This window comes from Rhinolophus sinicus, chromosome 13 (genome assembly GCF_057876585.1).
Source record: "Rhinolophus sinicus isolate RSI-liver-muscle chromosome 13, RSI-T2T, whole genome shotgun sequence".
Classification (NCBI taxonomy): Eukaryota; Metazoa; Chordata; class Mammalia; order Chiroptera; family Rhinolophidae; genus Rhinolophus; species Rhinolophus sinicus.
The window spans coordinates 55,773,137-55,797,975 of NC_142513.1; the positions used below are offsets into that span (position 1 = coordinate 55,773,137).

General features: G+C 49.3%; 1 protein-coding gene across 1 annotated transcript in view; it reads right to left on the minus strand.

The window, feature by feature from the left end:
- Positions 1-22,898: 22,898 nt before the first annotated feature.
- The window catches only part of SLCO3A1 (solute carrier organic anion transporter family member 3A1), a 255,342-nt gene continuing 253,401 nt past the window's right edge, over positions 22,899-24,839 (minus strand). The window contains exon 11 of the mRNA XM_019726695.3: positions 22,899-23,547. Within this exon, the coding sequence (XP_019582254.1) occupies positions 23,465-23,547 (83 nt within the window). The 3' untranslated portion in view covers positions 22,899-23,464. The remainder of the gene's footprint in view (positions 23,548-24,839) is intronic.

The following is a 24,839-nucleotide window of genomic DNA, read 5'->3' on the forward strand; positions in this document are numbered from 1 at the left end:
CCCCCGGGTTTTATAATCTTAATTCTCTCTGAAATTAAAAAAAAAAAAAGTCAAACTTCTGTATCTTTTCTGTTTATTCAGTTTAAGCAGAATCTTTGAAGGAAACCAAGCCAAGGGAATGTCTCTTTGAAGCCATATGTCTGTTGAAGTGAGCTGGGTTTCTTGGCGTTGTGGCTAACAGTGAAGTGGGCACATTTCCCTCATCCTGGAACCACATACATCTGGGTAAACGCCGCTGCTGAGTGATACAAAGGGGTGCTGTGACCAGAGCATGCCGTTCCCTGTCGGGGTCCTTCCTTGCACAGTCTGTCAAGACACAATAGCATCTGCAAGTCAAAGTATCCTCAGTGGGCACCCACGTGGAACAGGAACAACCAATCCCCTCTGCCTGTCTTCAGACCGTATTAACAAGCCCCACCCCATTTCCAAATTTGAGCCCTTTAGAGACCCAGAGAGTCCTTAGACAGTACAAGGTCCTGGGGTATTGTCAGGAGAGGGCCTGCTTGACAACCAAACTGTCAAGTTACCCGGCGACCTGCACACTAGTGACCCAAGGTGTGTGTAATGACAAGTTTTACTGAGAAGAGCTTAGAAGCAGGAGCGTACAGAGCACACAGCGTCCCCTCCCCTGCAGCATCATTCCCCCGACAGGCGTAGCAGGCAGCAGAGCTGATGTACACGCCAGCTGGAAATGGCCCCGCTTTGCATATTTACAGGCTGCTGCCTGAGCATGGGCTGAGGAATGCCTCTGTTTCTGTGCTGCACAGGGGATGCCTGGCCTTGTTACACGAAAGTGGCCTTGGTGCCAGGTGCTCAATGAAGGAGTTTGAATGCTAACGTGGCTGGTAGAACTTGCTGTGCTTTCATGAACTACCTCAGACCAGCTGAACCAACTCACTCCACATCCATTAGGAAGGACCATCCCACCCTGTGGTCATTGGAGACCAAAGGTGTGTCTTTCTTCGGCCTGTCCTGACATTCAGGACCCATTCAGTATACTCTTCTTCAGCAGGAAAATAATAAGACTTGAAATAGAGCTGTCCAGCCTTGCTGACAATGTCAGAGGAGGGCTGTATGATGAGCGGGGTCTCAAAACATGTCATAAGGCACATCCTAGGGACCGGAAGAGCTCTGCTGAGCCAGCCCACCAAGGAGCCCCAGCTAAACTAAGAGGAGAAAACTCCACAAGATCCTGGAGCCACACAGCCTGCTCCTGACACACTGCTTGGATCAGCCACTGAGCCGAGGTTGAGGGTAGGAGATGTTTTCCACCACAAGTAATCTTCCCAAGGCTACGTGGTAACCCTCGTGACCTGGGGAAGAGCGTGAAGGCCGTTCTGTTCAGGATAGAGGTTATTGTCCGCTCTGGCAAATGGGCCCTCGGGTGGCCAGTAGGTCACAGATCACGGCTCAGCCTGAGAAGTGCCGGTCCAAACCCTACCGTTCATATAAACGGGGAAAGTTTGTGTCCTTGAGACCCAGTGCTGGTGATCCCAGAGACCTGAATGCCAGGTGTCCGGGAGGGCTCTGAGCCTATAGAGATAGTTCTAGATGTAATAGAAGTGTGACCTGTAGGAGAAGGCAGTGGACAGCTGGCCATCTACACAGAGTAACAAGTCCTGAGATGGGATACAAAAGGGAACCACACATGGATTCAAAAGCATGTCCTGTTTCTGAAGTGGCCCTGTGACTGCCCTGTTGGCATGACCTGGAGGTGGCAAATGGGGTCCTTGCCCATCCCGTCTCCAGGGCGTGTGACTGGCTCCAGCAGCTGCCCTGAATTCAACGAGAGGGTCCTTCCTGTTTTTCTCTTTCTGCTGAGGGAGAGAATGATTCGCTTCTCCAGGTCCCTTGAGAACCTAGGGTTTTTGTTTTACTTTATTTTAACGATGCTCAGAATAAAAGCATTTTGCAGCAGTCACCACTCTGGATGGTTTAGGAACAATGTTGCTCTTAAGAACTAATTGTCACCAAAGATAACATGGAGAATCTGTCTGGTAGAGAAGGTGACGTCCTTGTCTAGGTCAGAGAACCCTGAGTTCCGGTTCTAGCCTGGCAGCATTACCTAAATGCCCCAGCAGGTTGGCCCCGTGCTTATACTCAAAGGCTAGTCTGTGACGTCACGCTCTCACGTGACGCTAAGAGCGAGTTCCTCCTTAACCATCGACTCCTGGGAACCTCATCTGCCCCATCCTAGCCCTGGCCCTGCTCCCAGCTAAGGTGACCCGAACAAACCAGTTTGTTTAAAAAAGCTAGACGCCCTGAACACACCAGTGTCTCAGCTATGCATTGGGTGAGTGAGTCAAGATTATCTCGAGAGTTCTAAGATGAATGCTAATAGCTACTGGGCGTGGACTGCTGTTCTGGCGTTAGGCATCTCATCCATTGACTTACTTACTCCTCACCACAACCTTGTGAGGGACGTTTTGTTACCGTCCTCCTTTTACAAATAATAAAGTGGAATGTCAGGCGAAGGAGATTTTCTGAGAGCACAGAGCACAGAGAGGGTGAGGAAGCTGGGAAGAGGGTGACCCAGCATCCCAGCTTGCCCAAGACTGAAGGGTTTTCTCAGGTGTGGGGCACCCAGTGCTAAACCTACGCAAGTCCCAGGCCAAACGAATGAGTTGGTGCCCTTTGCTGGAAGGCCAGTCATACGTTCCTATAGATTCCACAGTCTGTGTTCTCTCTGCTGTACCTGTCAGTTTCTGAGAGACCCCCTGAGATGTAACTATTAAACCAAGTGAGGGAAATCATGATTTTTTTTTTTTTTTAAAAAGGGGAGATGAGAATAAAGATGCTCCCTGAAAGAGCAGGAGAAAGTCGTAGGCAAGGAAACCTATATTTTTATTCTATAATGTACAGCTTCAAAAATAATTGGTGAATAGAAAGAACGGCAGACAAGCAGTTCAACTTGAGATGCATTAAAATGAGAACCTCAGGGAGATGAGCATGGAATGGATATATATTTTAAGTGTTTATAGAAATTTTAATAAGGGGTGCTCCTTCGAAACAAATGCCAATACAGTAAACCTAGGAGGGTGGTTTGCAGTAGGATTGGAGAGCAGCAGACACAGAATGCGAATCCAAAGGCTGGCAGAATTAATGGCCCTCTCACATGTGAGAGCTTGCCTTCTCCCAACAGCAGTTTGCACAGATCTAACCTCCCTTGTCTCCGGAGCCCTGCCTTTTGGATACGTGTTCCTTTGCCGGAAGAGTGTAATGCATTCCTCGGAGAGCAGAGTAGCACATTAGGCAAAACACGGACTTGGCAGCAGCGTGGAGGATGCCAAACCCGGTGACCACTGGAGCACAGTGGGTAGCAGATGTGGTGTTACCATGGCAACCCGTGGGCGGCTCCAAGTGAAGAAGGGACTCAATTTCCAAGGACGGAGACCTGAGGGAGACTCTGACCCTTTCTTAATCCAGAGCTCTGTGGCTTTGGAAATGTTGGGGGCAAAGGAAAGGATACAGGAGAGACTGTCACAGGTCTCTTTCTTCACTGCTATTGCATTGTTGGGAAAGGAGAAAGATGCTTTAAAAAAAAAATTAACCTTCCACAGGCAACCTCCTGGCAGCTATGAATTAATGAGTTGTCTCCCCTCCAGGAGACTTGATAACCTCACTCCCCGTGGAACTGGGGGATGCTCCCTCCACCTTCCTCCACTTCCCTTTGCCTTCCAGTTGCTCGCCATGGTGAAGGGTCAGTAATGGTGCAGAGTGACAGCTTGTAGGCAAAAAACAGGTTCCCCAGACCCCTGCCCTCCCCACTCCCTGGCTCTCACATTCTGCCCAGGAGCACAGGTACCCACGGCAGGAGCCCAGGGTGTCCCACGTGGGGCTCACACACTCACCAGTGCCTCACCTGCCGTGGCCACGTGAGGCTGCGCCCACGCCAGGAGGCTGAGTGCAGTGAACGAAAGCATTAACACGCTACCTTCCAGTTCTCCGTGACCGTTCCACTGCCTCCATGTGCTCGGAGTTAATTTTTTTTTCTAGAAAAGCTCTAATTATCTGGTGACTAGCACAGTTATATTGCATTCTGTTTTTTTATGTCCCAAGCCTTCATTTTTTTCAAATGTACACAACGAAAAGAGTCCTTGGTATTCTAACCCTGGTTTGGCGTTGCTTTGTTTTTCAACACATGGTGAGCCTCAAAAACTAGCAGCTCTCCCCGGCCTCCCTCAGCCTCCAGGGGGCCCCGGAAACTGCATGCTGTACAAGGAACAGCAAAAGCTCTGAGCAGGCTGGTTCTGAACCTTTCTGAGCCTCAGCGACTTCTTCTAGAACAGGAGTCTTCGAAAGCAACCCACTGGGTCGCAGCCCGAAAAATATCAAAGCATATTCTATTCATTAACTTTTCAACGCAGCCTACAAAAGTCTAGTTTCTGTATTTGTGTTACAGTGTATGTCATACGTAAACGCAGCGGTGTGAGGGTGTGTATGCATGTATAATTTTAAATTGAGTAAATATGGAGGTGGTCGCCCGTGATTTTTTACAAAAGCTTTAATCCACACGTAATACAGTTCATCCATGTAAAGCAGACAATTAGTGACGTTTCGTATATCCACCCAGATGTGCCCCCGTCACCAAGATCTGTTTTAGCACATTTTCATTACCCCCGAAAGAAACTCCACACCCCTTAGCGGTTGCCTTCTCCGTCCTCACCCTCTTCCCCTAGCCCCTGGCAACCACTCAGGGTTTTTTTGTCCCTATACGTTTTCCTATGCTTGATATTTCATATAAACAGAATCATACTAATGTAGCATTTTGGGCCTGGCTTCTTAGCCCATTTTCAAGGTTCATCCATGTTGTAGCAAGTAGCCATACTTTATTCCTTTTTATGGCTGAGTATCCCATCATGGATAGACCCTACTTTATTTATCCAGTCGTCATTGTTCTTATGGGCAAGCAACCACACCTCCTTCTAGAGCCCTGATCTGTATAATCTCTTATAAGCACTTTGCATCAAAGATGATATTCAAAACATGCAACAGTAGCAAGGCCGTAGCTCACAAAAGATGTTGTAAGCATTGAAATTGGGTTCTGGAAGCCGCCCTTTATGCCCAAGTACCCCCCTTCTTTGCTGGGACCCAGGAAGTGGTGTGAGGGACACGGCGCTCGGGGCCAGGGCAGAGGCTGCGTACCAGCTGTCATGGAAGGATTTCAGTATTGTAACCACGGGGGCTGCCGTGTGTGTGCATACAAGCTGACATCTCCCTGGCACAGCCACTGTGAGGGTTAGACGAAGCCAAACGCATGGAGCCTGGGGGTCTTGTTTGGAAACATGTGGAACCTTGCCGCATGGAGCAAGTACAACTGTCATCATGAAGTCACTGCTCCTCCTTACTCGCTGCTGAGGACAGCTCCCCGCAGCCGAGTGAGTCTGTCTCCTAGAAGCTTGTTCCATCAGGCACCCGGAAGGCGTCGGAGCAGGTGCAAGCACATCCCACTGAGACATCAAAGCAACAGTCTCTTGCATGGGCCCCGTGGGCCCTTCCCTGGGAAAGGAGGACAAACCTGGCTGGAGTCTGATGGAACAGCCAGGATGGGAGGCCCCTGGGATGCAGGAAGGGAAACAATTCAAGCAAATTCCTACCTTTTCAGTTCCCTGCTTGCCTCGCCGTGACTTGTATCTCCAGACTATTCCTTGATTCAGCCTGCAGTCTGTTGATCACGTCTCATGTTTGGTATTAAATCACAGAATTTAGGAGGAAACAGGCCCAGGCAGTTACTTGCTGGAGACAATAGATAGATAGATAGATGATAGATAGACAGACAGACAGACAGACAGACAGATAGATAGATGATTAGATAGATAGATAAGAGCAAGCTGAGTTGAGAGCAGGGTTTCCTGGTCACAGGGAGGGCTTCTTCCAGGGTCCCAGCCATGCCAGAACAGCCAGTTTTCTGTCATTGGCTGGAGTGACTGTTCAGTACAACAGTGGTGACCTTCATGGGGCCCCTTCTGCATCAGTAATGGTGCCCTGCACCTGTGTGCAGGTGGTTTATACTCCTAAAGCGAGGGCACATGCCCAGTCTCTTTCAGGCTCATTGTAACCATGTGCCAATTAAAGAATTTTATTCCTGGAGGATCTTGGCCACTGGAGGACCTGGATTGCATCCAAATGATAGTTAACAAGTTAGAAAATAATAACTTAGGATGGATTGAAGGATTTAGCCTGAAGACGAGAAAGATGAAGGGGGCCAGTGGAGGAGGACATTTAGGGTGTTTTAGATAACGATTCACTGACGGCCATTTACAAAGGGCACGAGAGCAGCCGCTCATTGCTCCGGGATTGCAGAGGGAGAGAAAGAACATAGGGGCCCCAGGCAGAAAGACACAGAAGTGTGACCCCTGCAAACGAAGTTTCATGAAGGCCTGGGGGCCGTGTTGGTGGATGAGGACCAGTCCTCCCAGGGAGGTTTGTCGCCATCCCTTTGGTTATTTGGATGCACCAACCTGTGCTCCCCGAAAGGAAAGGCAGGCGTGGTGTGAAGGAAGTCACCACCTGAGCCGGGGCAGTCTCATCTGTGTACCTCCCCCACCGCTGTGTCATTACCTGGAATCCGGTAGGGAGTCCGGCTCCTCTGGGGCTCCTCAGTGTTTGGAGTCAGCAGGGGCTTTGAGCTGCACGTGACAGCAGCCCCGGCCGCAGCCGGCTTGCTTACTCAGGAACGGTATTGTCCCCCATGAGGGGACGTGGAGAAGTGGGCCAGGATCAAGGCACGGGGAGGTGAGCTGCTACCCAACCCGTTCCTGGCCCTGGGCACTTCGCCGCTGGGTGCCGGCTCTCTCAGCTTTGCCTTCATCCTGAAACGCTCTCTGTGGTGGTTGTCAGGGGGTGCCCAGCAGCAATGGGGGTGACATGCGTGCTGAGTCACAGAAGGGGGGGAAATGGCCCCTGGCTCCCCAGTCATGGCTTAAAGCCTTTCCTTTGCACCTGATTGGGCTAAATTAGGTCACCCACTCCCACTCAGGCCAAAATCAATCACCAGGGAAATGTCACGAGCCCCTAGGCTCGTTGCTTTTCCACCAGAATGGTGTGGATGGACGTTGGGAGTTAACTGCAGTGCTACACTTCCATCAGAACAAGCTGTCACTCACGGTGACAGTCCTGCCTGGGGGCCGAACGAGCCTGGGGTCACTGGCTCTTGGATGAGAGGAGACAACAATCGGTCTGCAGAAGGGAAAATGTGAGTGGGGTTGAAAGAGCAGCCCCTGCCTCCCTTCGTGTGGCTCGGAGGCCATCCAAGGAGCCTGGAACACTTCAGTCCCTGACTCGTGCCCAAGAACTAGGGGTAGGGACCTGCTCACTGCTTGGCTCCCCCCAGCTGAGTGGGCTTCACACCCCAGTGAAGGCAGAGCTGAGGGCCCCACACTGCTCCTTCCAGCATCCTCTGGATGCCAGCAGGGTCTGCCTTGCCTGTTAAAACAACTTCAATGAGCCGCGTAGCTAGGGGACTTCAGTCCACGTAGAGGACTGCACGCGGAAGTCTCCCTCCCAAGTTCTGGGAGGCCCAGCTTTCAGGGGGACTCAGCCAAACCCCGGAAGCAGGAGGAAAAAGCAGGATACAGCTGTCATGGGAGAGCTGAGGCCCGGGTGCCCCCTCTCCCCCGTGCATGGAAGGATGCAGCTGCTGAAAAGAGGCTTCTCTGGAAGGGCAGTTCCATTTGTTTAGTTTTAGGAGATTCCTCAGGTGGGTGCCTAAGCTTGGATGGACCCACTTGTCCTGGCGTTGGTAATAGCACGCTGTTCACTGCCATGGAGGTCATGCCTTTTCCAGGAGGCAGGGGGGTGGGAACTGAGTGCGTACCTGCCCTTTGCATTGACCCCTGAACAATACGAGGATTAGGGGCGCCACCCCCACCCCCACGCACAGTTGAAAACCTGTGTATAACTTTTGACGCCCCCCAGAAAAACTTAACTGCTAATAACCTGTTGACCAGAAGCCTTCCTGATAATATAAACGGTCAATGAGCACATAATGTATGTGGTATGTGTATTATATACTGTATGCTTGCCATAGAGTAAGCTAAAGAAAATGTTATTAAGACAATCATAAGGAAGAGAAAAATACATTTACAGTGTTTTTTTGAAAACAAGAAAAAAATATCCGTGTATCAGTGGACCCGCCAAGTTCAAACTGTAATGACTTACTCCTTTAGGCTCCCCCAGGGAGCTCTTCTGGGCGACAAACAGGGGCACCGCCAGCCTTTCATGCTCCTGTGATTCATCCGTCGTCTTCCAAGACTTATTAAGAGCCGACTCCAGCCATGCTCGGGCCCCACACTGGTCACCCTGTCGCCCACTGCTGCTTCCCGCTGGATGTGCCCCTTTCGCCCCCACTTCTGCCCCCACAGGAATGCGGCCATGCCCCCTCTCTTGGTCACTGAGCCCCGGCCTTCATACCCCCTCTGTCATCAGCTGGACTAATAATCTCCCCTCCCCCTCTCCATCACACCAAGCTCCTGAATTATTTAGCAAAAGCTGCCTCGCTCAAAGGAGGCCTTTTTGTCCCTCTGTTTAATTTTTTTTATTTTTTATTATTCTTCCACTAGGCAAGGAGTGTGGGAGCCGATTCTTGATTGGGATTTGGGAAGAGTGAGTATTTCTTTGCACAAGACTTGGGCTCTGCTTCCTAAACCAAGCTAAGGTGGTACTTCCCCCACCCCCAGTTCTGTCATCCCCACCTTTGGTTCCCCTCCAACGTGGTAAAAATAGCACGGATCAGGGAGCTAGGTAGATGCCGTGAGATTCTGGGGGAGATTCCAACCCTCACATTTCTCATCTGTCAAATACGGTATCCCTGAGTTTTAAAAACTCAGGGATACCATATTTGTATTTGTATTTTTCTGTAAGCATTAAATTTATGTTTTGAGTCCTTGTTCTGTATGGGGAAGGAAATGCACTGTCAGATAATTAGGGATTTCTTGCCCTTCCCCCAGGTTTGCATTTATGTTCTGGGAGACTTACCAATGAACGTCATCATTCCAAGGGCCCAGCCTGTCCTGATGTCGTCACCTGGGCATTTGCTGAGCTGCTCTCCCCTGCGTGGGCCTCTGTCGTCTATCCCTGTGATTCCCAGAGACAGTCTCCTCTGTGCCAGGTCCCTCTATCTGGAGCTCTGTCTCCGTCTCAGCAATTTTGGGGAGCACAGGTATCAGTGCTGGTCAGTGTTTAACAACCAGCTCTTGGGGGGGAGGGTGGAGGGTGGAAGGCGGAGAGAGGGAAGTCCTGATCGGTAGCCTTTGCCAATTCCCAGGGTGTAAACACTCCCTCCATAGCTGATTTCAAGCTACTAATGATTTAACACCCAGCTTATGGAATTCCTCTAAATGTACCAGCCAGCTCTAGCCAGCACACTGGTAACCAGTTCTCTGGAGAGGAGCGGCCTCCCTGCCCCAACCGCCAGCAGATAACACAGAAGTCTTCTTGCTGTCACATCCCAGAAATGAATCTGGGGGTTTCCCACCTGCTCAGGCTCAGCAGGAGAAGGGCACAGGGCCACTTTCGCAGCCCCCCCCCCCAACATTTACACTGTCATTGCTTCTTTTCTGAGTCGTCTTCTCCCAACCTAGAGAACATTTTTCTAGCTGGTGGGAAGCAGTGACTTCTGTTACCTTGTCCAGTTCTCAGGCCTGAGGGATTCCCGTTGCCAAAAGGCTTTTGAAAAGGCTCTTTTCTCTGTGTGTGGTTATTATATTCCTCCCCTAAAGCAACTAACACAAAATAAGCTACCTGACTGAAAGGGGAAAAAGGGCCAAGAGAGAAAAGTAAATGCAAAAAAAGAAAAAAAAAAATCATCAATATTTCCAAAGCATTGTTCTATCGCATACAGAAATAGTTCACAGGACGTTGGGAGGAATAGATGGGAAGGCTTCAGGCAGAGTGTGACATCCAGAAAGCACTCGGGCTTTCCTTCCGTTTCCCCTCCAGCTCAAGGTACCACAATTTCCACTGCTTTGTGTTGTGTTGAGTGAAGCGTGCCCCCTGTGGTCACCGGCCACCCTATCTCCTTCCTCTCTGTCACCCTGAGCACGTGGCGCCAGCTGGGCTCAGAATGCACATGCCTGTACCTTTCCCTTCAGAAGGCACGAAAGAAGCGCCCAACTTCACAAAGAATGCACAGGGCTTGTGCACAGCACCGTTTAGCAAGAGTTAAGGAGTCAGTGACACGGTGGGGTGAAACATGTTTAGTTGTTTGGAGACTCTGTTTTAGCTCTTAGGGTGAAGGACATAGTAACGATGACGCATCCTCTCTGCCCTTGTTCAAGGGCTTGCCATCGTGTTGCTTTGCATTGTAGCTACTGTGTTTTTGCCCTCAGCCTCCTTGCTAGGTGTGTATTCCTGAGGACAGGCCTAGCCCGGGACTTCCCTGGTGATCCGAAAACGGCTGCTGAATTATTTCCTTGAGTTCCTGGTTTCGTTATAATTTCCTCTCTATGAGCAGCTACATACTCAAGAAAGAGATGGAACGGGTGCATTTCCTTAGTGTTTTCCTGCTTGACTCTCGGTTTACCCTTCCTAGATCTGTCATTTCTACCGATTCCTTCTCTTGGGGTCCATTCTGGCTTTGCTCCGTCTTCAACCACAGAGATGCCTCTCAACTCCCAGAGGGAACACGGTTACATTTTGAAACAGCAGTGAAGCCAGAGGGGGCTTGTTTCTCTTTTTCATGGGAAAGGAGGGGGGGGCTGTAGCTTTGCCTCATCCACCCCCCACCCCCCAAGCACAGGCACTCAGCATGGGTCCTTTTGATCTTGGGGAGATGGAAGTCGGGAGGCAAACTGGGCAGAGGGAGTTGGGGTGTGTGAGTACCAGCTGACGGCAGCCCTGGGTAGGTCCTTGAGGAAAACAACACAGTCAGGCTCCAGCCTGCAGATCAGAGCGAACGCAAGGCCAGACCCTCAGCATGGGAAAATCACGGAAGGGACTCTCGGTACTAATTTCTTTTTTCTTTTCCTTTCGAGAAAAGGTGAGCGGGTATCTTTTCAGCTATGAGATATCTGGAGGTTTGAATGGGAGAAGAAGCCTTGCTAAATCTTGCTTCAGATTCCCTCTGAACCCATCTCCAGGTCTGTAGTGGCATGAAAAATATTTTGCAGGATTAACAATACAACACGTTTCCAGTTACCCTCCCTCTCCATGTTAAAAAACTGCGTAACCCTTTCCCATCCACGCTGCCTGTGAGCCATCCAGTGCCTCAACAAAAGGTTGGTACCACAGAATAATAGAGGGAAGGATTTAAAAGCTTGGACCTTTCGGTGCCAAAATCAAAGGCCTTGAAGGATGGTGATTGGTCAGAAGCAATTTCTCTCCTGGAGAGGGAGCAAATCAGAGAGTGGGTGACACACAGAGGTAAACTCTGGTCTGGTTCTGAGTTCCTGTCAATCATTCCAGGGTGGGGTAACGTAGCGATGGGCCCTCCCTGTAGGTCAGAGGGTGATTCCCGTGCAGTCAAGTCTTCCCGTTAGAGTGGACCCTGGGGGTTGGCCGGCTTTGTAGAACCCCCTTGAGGCCGGCCTGACGCGGGAGGAAGAGATCAGAAATGGCTGCTTGGCATGTCTTTTGGCACAAATGTCCTGAAATAGTCTCACAAGTGTGCTAGAGCCTCCAGCAGTGTAGGCAGCAGCTGAAATCACTCAGGAGTGTGGAAAAGAGACAGAGCCCAGTGACGGGGACATGGGGAGGTGACCGTCCCCTTACTTCATTCGCTGTATACCTGGCTGCAGATGGTTTTTCTTGTAGAAGGAAAAGGGGTGGTGGCTGCCAGGACACTTTCCAGCCCTTGGACTTGGAAACTCCGCAGGAGGAGAGGGTCACACCGGTCAGACTCTTCATCTTTAAGTGGGGAGTAGTGTGACATTCTAGTCCTGCACTGTCCAGTATAGTAGCCACTAGATACAAGTGACCACTTAACTCTACGTTAAATAAGATCAAATTAAATAAAAAATTCAGTTCCTCCGTTGTACCAGCCACACGTGGCTCGTGGCTACTGTATTGAACAGTGCATATAGCGCGCGTCCATCATCCCTGAAGTTCCATCAATCGCACTGTGGGTTTTGCCACTAATCCCACTAAGACTGACCACTGGCCACTTCCTCTCCTGATACGTACGCATGCGCACGTACATACACACACACATATACACACACGTACACGCACATAGGCTGAGCCCAGAGAATTTGGCCACCACTCTCTGAGCTGGCATTTCCGTGGACATGGCCATGTTCTATTAATGATGTTTTTTTGCTGACACGTCTTGTCTGCACCCTGCTGTTTGCACGAGCACCATTTCTGACCCTTTGATACGGGTGTAAGCAAGCCAGTCACATGAAGCCTCAGAGCGTGCAGCCAGGGAGTTTTCTTGCTCATCGAGCAGCTGTCTCAGTTGGCCATAATCTCTGTGAAATCAGAACCAGTTCATGAGTTGGGCATCCCACGACTCCCAGGGCACCTCGTCCTCGGCCCAGAGAGGGTAAGGAACGTGATGGCTTCTGTGGAGGATGTCACTGGACCCTCCAGGAGCTGGCTGGCCCAGCCATCCTGCAGTAGAAAGTTGTGTGTGGATTCGAAGAACCCACAGCTGATGTCTTTCTTCCACCTAAGACCAGAAAAGGAGAGGCCAGTGCCCTCTAGTGGAGACAGAAGTCCCAGAGGTGGGGGCTGGGACACCAGCCCCACCCATTCTTACAAGGATCTCTTGCTTTTCTGAAAAATGAAATAATGGTACCTACTGCATAACACTGGCTGTGGGGATAAATGTAGAACACCTCGCACAGTGGCTGCCACGTAATTAGGCCTCAGTAAATAACAGCTGCTATTTTTCTCAGCTGCCCTCTGGGAGAATCTGCATTTTTAGGGGAGAGCAAGAAAAACAGCAGTGGCTCCCTGCACCGCAGGTCGCTTGATCCTGCCATCTGGCATAATGAAAACCTGTCCTGCTTAATTCGTGAAAACTGCCTCGTACCTCAGGCTGCAGCTGATTTGGGGGTGCTGGGCATCCTCCAGGTGGGGCTGGGGTTTCCTGTGCCTGGAGGGGTGCATTCCAGAGCAATGCTCAGGGTCCGCCTTGAGCGCCTTTTGGAGAAGGAACCCCACACCTGCTCCCAGAAGAGATGAACGCACAGCGGGCTTGCAGGCCAGTCTGCCTCGCCTACGGGGACGTGGCCTCAGCTACGTTATGCCGGCCAGTATCCAGCGGGACCTCTGGGGAAAGCGAGGCAGTTTCCCGGCCTGAGGGTGTTCAAGGCGAATTCACCTTCATCCTTCTCAGTGGCCTCAGCAGACACAGGAGGAAAGACTGCTGACCTCACTCGCCTAGAAGAAGAGTGGCCCATTCTGAAGAGAACAGTGGATAGATTTAGAGGAAATGTGTAAAAAATCCAGGGTATGCTCCAGTATCCTGGGAGAATGTAGATTTTGGAGAGGGATAGAAGGGAATTGGACCAAGAGGCAGGAGGACGGCGGCCAGAGATGGGTCCCAATCTTACGCTCAGGAGGCCTCCGTCCAGGGAGTTTGGAGGAGGGCTTTGAGTTGCCGCCAGAGGAGGTGATACTGGTTTCTCAGCCAGAAGATGCTTATATCGAACATTCTAGTCTGCTGAGAGCATGCGTGCCTCACTCCAGAGCTCAGAGAAGACTCCTAACCCCAAAGGTTCCTCGGACCCTTCCTGCCGCTGTACTCCGCCATAAGGGCTCCACTCTAGTCAGATGGACAAATCACAGTTGTCTCCTGGAAGGATGGACCGAGAATTGATACAATGTCCACCATTTCTCCAGGGGCTGTGAAATCGTATGTGGCTTCCTGGGCTCTCACAGTCCAACCTACTTGAGAATGAAACCTTGCTCTCTGCAAGCAGGGGTGAGTCCTGTCCCATATCCATCCACCTGCACCTCAGATCAGGAATTAACTGTTGATTTCCCTGCAAGGACAGCAGTAATGTGGTAGAAGGGAAAGCACTCAAATTTCAGAGGGAGACACACTACACTCTTCGTTTCAGCTCTGTCACTTACCAGTCACATCACCTTGGGTACGCCGCGCAATCCCCAGTGCGCCAGTTATTTCTCTGGGTTGCTGGAGCATCAAAGATCACGATTGTAGAAAAGCCCTGGGAACTATTAATAGCTATTCGTAAGGAATTAGCAGTCCAGAGGGACTGACGTGGTTTAGGCTAAAAGGAGGTGGAGGATGACAGGACACCTGCAGCTGTGGTTTTCTTTATGTAATCCTCGGCGAGATTTGCTCCGTCACGGGGGATGTGTGTGGTTAGCGTGGCTCTGGGCATTCGGCCGTCTCTCTGGCAGTGCAACCTACCTTTCTAGGCTACTGGACAGGACATCCACGTAATGCATTAAAAATATTTAATGTACCTTTATATGTAGAAGGTTTTACCTTAAGCACTGTCAGGGCTAAAGAAGTAAACGAGACATAGAATGCATCTCAGTAGAGGACTATAACATATAGACCTAAACACGATTAATACACTGAGAGTAAGTGCTGTGAGAGCAACGGATTGTGGGCTCTAACACAATGCTGTCACTCCTGGTAAAGAGGGGAACGTGGTCAGTGGACTCTCCACTGACTCACCACTGAGCTTGCTGGTACATTAAGCCTCCCCCAGCCCAGCGTCTGCCTGTGAGACAACAGTGGGAGGGCCAAGCTGGGTTTGAAAGGTGCTTTACTACGATCATCCTGGGGAGAACTGGCATGAGTAAGACATCACATGGGAACTATTACATGAGCTGGATATTGAGCCATTGGCGAAAAGCCAAGCTCAGTGCGCGAATCCTAGAGAGCGCTGTGACGTTTGTGCTTGACATTGCAGGATAGGTGGGATTTCAACCAGGGGAGGTAGTGGGCTTAAAACAGGAATGTTACGTAAAAGGAACTGAAACCGAGTGCCCAACCATGCTCTGTCTATAGGTTGTGATGAGGTAAAGATGAGAGAGTGGCCAGAAACTCAATTCCTGATCACTGAGGACCCTGAAGACCCAAATCCTGTCATGCCTCACACCTCCTTCCTCTGTCCCCGCCCCTGCCTATCAGTGATAGGGTAGGTGTGGAGAAATGTCATTACTGGATCATACTATATGAACATATGAAATTTTAGTAGACACCACCCAAGTGCCTCCTTGAATGACCGTGCCATTGGGCAGCCCAGCATCATATGAGAACGCCAGTCGCCTTGTACCCTGACAGGAGATATTATCAAAGGACATTTTTACCATCCTCATAGGTAAAAATGGTCTTTAATGGTTTAAAGATTTGTATTTCCTCGATTAGTAGTGAGTTTGAATAATTATAGGACATCTGTGTTTCCTGTTTTCTGAACTTTGCGGTCCTGTTATCTGCTCTGTTTTCTGTCGTATTTACAGAGACCATGCGGACGATGGCAGGCCCTAGAATTGTGCCGCAGCCGCTCTGCTTGTTTCTTTTCCTCGTTGATGTGTAGGAATTCTTTACCTGTTCTGACAGTAATTATTTGTCATTTATGGATATTACAAATATTCCCTTCTTTTTAGATTTTTGTATATGCTGTTGTAAGTTACACAGATATTTTAATTTTGAAATCCTCAAATCTATCAATTCCTTTATTTATAGATGCTTGCATTTTGGATCTTTTTAGAAAATCCCCAAACCATGAATGCGTTCTTCTGTTTTTCCTAAATCTTTATAGTTTTTACATCCTTTCAGCTACGTAAACTGTGTAGGATTGGTCGTTTTCATTGGTGAGAGGCAATGAGGCAAATTCATTTCCAGCTTGTCTCTCCAAACCATTAGTAGAATAGTCCAGTATTTTCCTGGTGATGTGAAATGCTCTCCCTTAATATAGTCTATGTTTCTATATATGTCAGTGTCTGTTTGTGGGTGCTGTCCTGAGCCTTTGATCTGTTTACCGGGTCCTATGCAAATGGCACACAAACTTTTTAAGTACTAGAGATTTACCATCATGGTGGTTTTTGAGAACTTCTGATCCTTTTTTCATTTTTATTTTCAGAATTACCATGGCTTTTCTTAAGGACTTTCACTCAAATTTTGTCCCCAGTTTGTGAAGTTCCATAGAAACCCCTATTGAGGTTTTCATGGTGATTTCATCGAAATCATTTGGGGAGAAATCACATTTTCTAAGTATTTAGTCATCCAGTCTTGGAATAGAGTAATACTCTCTATTTTTCAAGTTACTACCTTTGTCTCTGAAGATGGTTTCACAGTTGTTGTTTTTAATAAGTAATGCCCATTTCTGTTAGGCACGTTTATAGGTAATGTATGCTGCTCTCATAAATGAGAAAGTACCCTCATTATTGCTGTGATTACTGTTAAGTATAAAGTAGTAAGACCTTTGTAAGTGACCTGGGCTGAGTACAGCCCTTTCTGTCGCTATGACTTTGCATATTGCTTTTTTAGAAATGTGAAAGCTAAGCAGGTAGGAGATGTATATTTGTCGGTACTCAGGCCACAGAACCATGTCTCTACACCCTGTATGTCCCAGATAGAAGCATGTGTAGATTTCTAGACATAAGAGAACCTGACAGGCAGAGACGTGCTAAACATATATTTGCCCCACCACCGACATACACACACAACTACTGATGGTCTTGTCACCAAGACAAGCCATCCATTCACAGTGGCCTGTAGAACAGATGACCTTGTGTTAAAAAAAAGAGAAAAAGGACAATACAAGAATCTTTCTTATACCCAAAGTTTCAGTTTTATTTATTATTTATTTATTTTTTTATTTTTTCTTAATTAAGACATTTTCAGGTAAATATTGAGAAAGATCAATGAATGGTCTTCCAAAGAGCTGACTGTAGTACCGATTGGTTGTACTTCAGCTTTAGTCTGGTCAGATTAGATAATTAATGCACTTGTTTTGGTCTACATTTTTATGGGGCTTGGCATTAAAGGTAACCATGGTCTAGACGCCCAGGAGGATCTCTTCTAGTGTTCCCTAGATATTGACTGTACCCATCTTTACCTCTGCAGTAGTCTTGTGTGGAAATTTCTTTTTCCGTGTATGAAAACGTGGAAGTGATTGAACTGCTCTTCTGGGCCAGGAAAAGCTTGTGGTCCTGTTGGGCACCCATCCTGGAACTCAGCCAGATGGTTTTATTTTCCTCTGTGACGGGACGGAGTGAAGTAAGCACGACTGGGAAAGATACCTTTTGTCCTCTGGATTTTTCCGCTGGCAAAATAAAGTTTTCTGCCTTTCTTATCTCTACCTCACAGAAGTATTTCAAGCACCTCAGAAGTCCACCAGGGTACACTGCCGCCAACACTCATCAGTAAAGAGCTGCATAGAAATGCATGTCACGAACATAGCAATTATCTTGAGGCTTTGAGAGTGGTAAACAGTAGACAGAGGTTTGGAAATGAAAGCTTAGCCTTGTGTCCACCAGTATAAGAACAGTGAGAGTACTGGACAGCCCCGAAAAAGCAGGAGAAAGCCTTTATCTCTTTGGACCCCACTACTCATTATTAGTTTGTTGTGGAATTCACGAGAAACACAGCTTGTAAACTCAATTTTTAAAGCTATTTTGAGCCAAATCGGCAAAGGACAAAGAATTATTTAAATTTGTGAAGTGACCACATTATAACACTTTTCTTGGCCCCCCTGTTTAAAATAAAATTCTCAAGCCAGGAAACATACTTATGCAGTTGAAATATTTGCTGAATTGACTTGACCACAAAACACTCAGCCTTTTGTAGGTCTATTCTTATGCAAAGATCGGGAGGATTTGTGTCCGTGTGTGGTTTTATAAAACTATCGTAGCTGTTACTTCGCAGAGGTGTTTATAAAGGTTGGATGAATGTCAATTTTTTGAAAGGAATTAATACATACTTTGAATTCAGAGTAGAAGCTTTTTTTTTTTCTTTTTTTTCCTAATATATATGATCCAGCTTGGAGAAGCATTTCTGAAATGGCTCTGGAGAACAAATTTCTTTCATTAATCCAGTCAGCCATTGGGTGTCATTCTTCCAATTTAATTATTTTTATCTGCCAATGGGTGACTCTGTTTCTTACGCATGTAATTTCAGTGGGTGCAAATGGTGATGGCAAATAATTGTCCTCAGGGAGAGAGTTGCTGTTATCATTATTTACCGATGTAAGTTAGCTCGGTTAGGAATTTCATCCTCTGTCAGATGACCTCACAAACATGAGAGAAGGGGCTTCCTGTGTCCTCGTCCTTGTTGGACATCTTTTCTGTGTGTCAGCACGGTGCTAGGTGCCTGATAACACATCACCCCACTGAATCCTCCGTCTTCCGTGAAGTGGGCGTGTCTGCCTTTCCCTTGTCGGTGTGGAAAGCAGGGTCGTGCCGATGGCAGGAGGCAGCATTTGTAGACAGCGGAGCCCAGGGCTTGGTACACTGTTACCATCCTCCTCATGTCTGTTCATGAGGTTTGACCTTGGCAGCCACTGCCTGCCTCTTTCCAGAAACCCCTTCCAGCGGCCAGAGCAAAGCCTCGGCCATTTGGGCATCATACCTGGAGCCCCCATGGGAGAGGTTTCCTGTGAGGCCTTTGCACGCCTCACCTCCTTGAGGAAGCTTCCTCTGGCTACTCTGGTTTTAGGGTGTCTCTCCTCTCTCAATTCCCATGGCGCTCACGTCTGTTTTCCAGCACCTGACTGCGGAATGTGTGGTGGCGGTCTTTCTATTATAGCAGGCTCGCTTTGCATGACCTGACTGTCAATTGCGCACAGGGCTTCCTTGGATCTCTCCACGGGGTCTCACAGGTACAAGGCTCTATCCCTGCGCTGGATCAATGCTCTCTCGTGTGAAGCCGGCGAACAATTAACCCTCCGAGGTGAGAAGGTGCTGGGGGTTCAGGCGCAAGGTGGTTGTTCATTACGGAAAGTGGGGAGACTGCTCTTGAGGGAGTGTCACCTGTCAGCCGTGCCATCTGTTGGCTGGCCTGCCTCTTTGGATGACAAGAGCATAGTGTGGGGGTGTGGCAGGCCTGGGAGATGCTTGGGGTTTTCCCTGTTCAGAGAAACTGGCACTGACAGCTCCCCCCCTTTTCCCTATATCCCGTCTGCGCCCCCCTCCCAGCCCTCACACCCATAAGTGCTATAGAAGGATGGGGGGCTGAGAGGTCCCCATTTTCTGGGAGGAGTGATGTTCATGAAGAGAGGCATCGACTGGTTTTCTGCCCCTAAATTGAGGGAAGGGGGTCCCCAAAGCAATTGCTCATAAGGTTTGGGGTTATGCTAAGAAAGGGAGGCTGGCATCCTGCGCACACAGCTTGCCAAGCTGTCCCTGTCACAGGCCGGGGAGCGGAGGCGGAGGCCACTGGAGATAGAACTACACAGTCGGGAGGGAGGATGGTTCTGGAACTTGTCACAGGACGGTGAGGTAGTGGCCCTGCTCCTACTTCAGGCCCAGAGCTCAGACAGGAGGGAAGGTGAGGTTGGAGGCTGAGGGTTTCCCAGGGACTAACCTGGTGTGTGTGTGTGGAGAGTGGGGGATAGGCGCTCACTGTGGGGTGCTGAAGCCCATGGCTGACAACTGGGGTTCCGCCTGAAGTTGCAGCTCTTCTCGAACAGGGAGCCACAGAGCCCAGGGGAACCCGTTGGGAGGGGCCCCTCCTTCAGCTGGGCTTGCCGGGTGCTGCCTGCTTCCACCCCGCTACTGACAGAAGGGGCTCGGCCAGCAAGCTTAGCCACAGGCAGACTAGTGAGCAAACTGTGCTTCTCTCTCCAGCACCCACACCTCGGGCTGGACCAGGCAGGAGGAAAAGGGTGCGAGAGAGCAGAGCCTGCATGTATCAAATCCTCCAACGGCTAGAACTGGGTCTTAATAAGTGAAGCGAAAATGTTTAATGCGTAAAACTAAAACATGGTACTTCCTGAGCGCCACTGGGCTGCACGTACACTGCATTCTGACGACATCACTCTTCCCACGTTAGAGCCACAGAGGATGAGGTTCAGAGCAGCCGTGACTTGCTAACCTGGCCACGCTAGTAAGCAGCCAAGCTGAGATGCCGAGACGCCCACCCTCCTGGCGCCCTCGGCTGTGGAGCGCCTGCTCTGTGCAGGGAACCTTGCCAAGTCCTGCCTGCGCTAAGGAAAAATCACGGCCTTGCTTTGAACCTAACATACATCAGTTTGAAATAGGGAATGAATGGGGGAACCACAGCCATCTCCCCCAGATTCCCAGGGAGAACAGAGCGCCATGAACTAGAGGTGCACCAGGTGGGAGTGAGGGTCTCCGAATATTCCTTAAGTCCTGTCCTCCCCCCACCATGGGTCTGAGCTCTGCACCTCTTCTCACTGTTTGTTGCCTCGGTGATTTTTGCCCCTGGATTGAATTGATCCACGGATACTCTCTGAGGAAAAGATTGACAGCTTGTTCCTTCAAGGGTCACTTTCACAGGTTTAAATAAAATCTTATCACCAGTATCCTGCTTAAGGCATTTGTTTCCCTTTCTAGCATTGCATTGTAATGCCTAATCATTTGCATCAAACTTGAAGAGCTGGGCAATGATTATTTTAGAAACAACTGAAGGAACTGCTGTTTTCTTTGGGCTTTTTTTTTTTAAACCTATAATGAGCACTGATTTTATAATGAAAATACAGTAGCCTTAACACAAACGAATCCCCCAAAGAAACTGAAGGGAAGCTATAGGGGTGAGTCCAGCATCTGGGGAAAGAAAGGAACCTATTGCTAAGCCGGCTGCAAACCTGAGGAGAGACGCTTCCCAGTTCTGTGAGAAGATGTGGATTGCAGCCAAGTTCTCAGAGACAAGTGATGGAGGAACCTCACAGGAAAATGCCGCTTTTCCAAGGGAGGCTGGTGGTCTCTGCCAGGTCAAGTTCAAGCCCCTGAGTCTGTTTTCCACATTGCTGTTCAAACGTACTCGTGCGTTTCTCCTGCGTCTGCGTCCCTGGTGCGTCGCCTTCTTTATCTTACCCCTTAATTCCCCTCTGAAGAACAGGGGGTGGGAATGCCCACGGAAACCGTCCTGAAGACCGGAAAAGCCCTCCTTTGGGACCCAATCAATACACGTTTGTGCATTCCATCCTGGGAATACTAGGATTCTGGGAGGTTGAGAAACGTGCTTAAATGCTTTCGGGAAAGCACGAGTCAGTTTCCGCCCTATGCATTAACTACGGACATTTCTCTGCAGAGTTAGAAACAGTTGTACTGCAGTATTTCCTAAAGAGAAAACCAAATAGCAGGTCTTTGTCGATTTGGATGTGCTAGTGGTTCTGAATCCACATTTGAGGCCACAGAAATAGCCCGTTTTTATCTGGGCTGAGCCAGTCTTGGGTGAGCGGCTAGCCAGTCTTTCACAGAGACTGAGAGAAAAGGTCAGGTTGGACTTTTAGATCTGGATCAAGATGGACCAAATGTGGGTGTAGCTCAAAGCATGTTGGCTGTGGTAGCTGATAGGACGTTGGGAAGAGATGGCATTTGGAGTTTCAGCTGTCGACGCTCCCTGAACTGGTTGAACCACCTGTGTGAACAGACCTCTCAGAGACATGCTTAAATACTGAAGCATGAATCTGTTGACTCTAAACAAGAAATAAAATGCCTTTGTGAAGCTAAGATAAAATGAAGGGAGAATGTTTCTCATAAAGGGACCACCTTCATGAGGGAAAGGTAGCTAGAGAAATTAGACCGTAGGCGGAAAACAAATGTGAAATTTTGGATGGAAAACACGGACGCCTTAAACAATAGCCCTTCCCTGCTTCCTCCTTCTGCCTCCAGCCCAATTTCCAGTGCAAATGAAGCCCAGCTCCCATGAGGACCCGCTAACTTTTTCAGCTGCGTCAGCATCTTTTCTCATTAGGCCAGAGAATGTTGAAATTGCATTTTCTTGGGATGTTTATGCTAGAGAGAATAAATCATGTGGCTTTGAGAAGAAATAAACAATCACGTAAACAACAGGGCCGGGCTGAAATAAAGTCCTGAGACACCAATGGGCAGGTCACAGGGTTTTAGAGAATGTAATACTCCCGAGCACGCTTTTGCGTGACTCCATGCCCCCCCGGAGCAGAAAGAGTGCAGGGCTGAGGTCTTCCAGTAATAATAGCTGGACAAGCTTTGATTTCCGCAGCGCTCCGCTGCAAAGGACGATGGGACTGTGGAAGGCAAGATGCAGGCTGGAGGGGTACATGAAGAAAGTGGGGTCCCAGGGCTAGCCTCACAGGAGGATGGACTTGTGCCCAGAAGATAGACTGGCCTGCGATGTCACAGTGGGACTAAGGTGTCCACGTGAGGTAGACGTGCGGCCAGTGGACTCAGGCTGTGGAGGCAACTAGGGGGAGGTCTGGGAAGGCGACGGGAACTCCATCCACGGGTGAGGTGGTGGGAGCGTCTGTGGGCCTGAGAAAAGAAGGCAAGTGCTGTGCTTGCCTGAGGTGTGCGACTGACACACCTCAAAGCTGACACAGTCAAAGCTCCGCGGGCTGATGGGTCTGAGGCTCTGTGTCTAGCATTCATTCATTCATTCATTCATTCATTCATTCATTCATTCATTCATTCATTCGTCTACTGAGCACCCGCTAAATGTGATGTGCCGTACAAGGGGCCATTCCCTGCCCTCCCAGGGTTTACGGACAGTGGGAGAACCCGGACGGGAAACCGGATGGTAACTTCCCACCATTGTATAAAGCAGGTGTCAACATTCACATTTTACAGATGGTGAAACTGGGCTCAGAGGAGTCCGATCGCTTGTTCAGGGCCACAGGCAGCAGCGAGTGCTGGGCTGTGGATCAGAACCCAGGTCTGTTTTGACTCCAGAGCCCATGCTCTTTTGAACAATCCAGAGCCCGTGAATAGAGAACACACACAGCCAGAAACCCACTCCTACAGGATCTTTTCAGGTCGTCCTACCCAAAGACACCGAGAGAAAAGATAATGGACAGTGCAGCATGACACAGAGGAAGAATTAAAATAGTGCTTTTAATATAATTTTCAGCAATTGTACAGTATGTACTTTACATCACATATCTCTAAACTGCTCATCTGGAAAATATAAGCTGCAAAAATACAGAATACCACACTCAAAATCTATCGAGTATGTGCTGTCCCCCCAATCCCTCCATTCTGCGAGACGGGGAGATTTTTGCCCCCTCCTATTAAAATCCAGCCTCGGCTGATTTGGGAAGAGCTGTTGGGTACCTCGATCAGAGAAGCATTCTGGAGAGGGGGTTTTTTCTAAAGCGTGTCAGCGGCTCATCCCCATAGGAGCCAAAGAAGGGATGGGCAAAAGAGGGTTTGCATACCGGGTCACCGTGCGTGACCGGGCAAGGTCTGCTTGGAGGGTTTAGAGGATTTCTGATCACGGCCACTCCCGGGCCCACACACTGGCCGGGTAATTCACACAGCGCCCCTTGGGTTCTCGGGCAGGGCAGGGCAGGGCAGGGCAGGGCAGGGCACGCTAAGTCAGGCCCGCGAGGTCTGTGGGCGGTGATGGGCTGCTCTCTGCAGGAGGATGAGGGCCAGGCCCTCAGCTTCTCACAAAGGAGTCTTCTGAAGGTGATTGTGACTCTGGGCAGGTTTTCTCAGTCTCAATGTCTTGGTACTCTGTGCCTAAAGGGGGAGGGGGGAAAGAAGAGCCAAGAGGAAAAAGAAAGGTCGGTCTTTTCCGGTTTTCCTACTCGTTCTTTAGGCTTACAAGTCTGTAATAGCATCGCGGCTTGGCAGTGGAATGGATAAGAGCAGAAAGTCATGTCAGTAAAATGCTGGGTTTCGCTCCATATAACCCCGAGGAGACAGGTTCCAAGCCCAGAGGCCTGTCTGAAGGCCAACTCTTTCTGAGAAGCGTATTTCTCTAGGTATCGTATACCAACACTCATGTGGGTCTTTCTTCTATGGGGTTGACTAACATACACCCCGTCATTCACCTCGTCTTATATCTCATGTAAATCACCAGTGACAGGCCTTGTGTTCTAGAACCCTGTCACTGGAATCTCTACTGAAGAGGTGGCTGAGCGCCCGAGAGAACCACCGGCATCAAAATGTCATGTTTCCTCATCCAGAATTATGGACCGGTGTGTTTCATTCAGCCACAGACATTCACCGCATGCCAAGAGAAACTATCGCGTGCGATTGCTAAGCCCACGCCACGCTTCCAAAATAGAGGCTGTGGCTTTGTTTAAAAGGCATTAAGAACCCAGCTCGTGCCTGGGATGATTTACGAGCTGCACAGGTCTCACTGGCCATGCCATGCAACTTTCCTGTTTAGTGACAGGCACCGTGGGGCCACAGACATCCCCACTCAGTCACTTGTCCTCGTTAGACTCTGACCCAGCGGTACCAAAGGTGACAGTGTGGCAATGTCACTCCTTTCCTCAGGATTTGGCAGCTGAGATTTAGTTGATAAGAGAAGCCCATATGTTCTGGGCAATAAGGAGCATCCCTGTTTGACTTCACAGGCCCAGGTTCTTGTAGTTTTGGGGGTCCTGCCGCAAGTCTTAGGGGAAGGGAGCTGGGGAGGGAGGGATGGAAGCCAGAGAGCTGGGGCTGGTTCTCGCGTGCAGAATGATTCCGGCAGGATGATGCAGTGGCTGGAAAACTGCTGATGTGGCTCAGGTGGAAGGAGGCGGGAGCAGTATTTTTAAAGGTCTCCGATGTTTAATTATTAAAGTAAAAAAAAGAGTTTTTCCTCATTTTAGAGTCCTGTGCCTGTATGCAAAATTGTGCAGAGGTTCTCCCTCCAGCTCTGGCTCATTTCTCTCTGAAACTACTGACTACTGGGGTGAGGGGGGTTCCCCAAAAGTAGATGCCCTGTTGGCCTCATTGCAGCTCCCGAGAAGCCAGCGCTGTGTTCTCACTTTGGTGGCCATGGGGCGTGACGGAAAGAGCAGTGGTTCAGGAGTCAG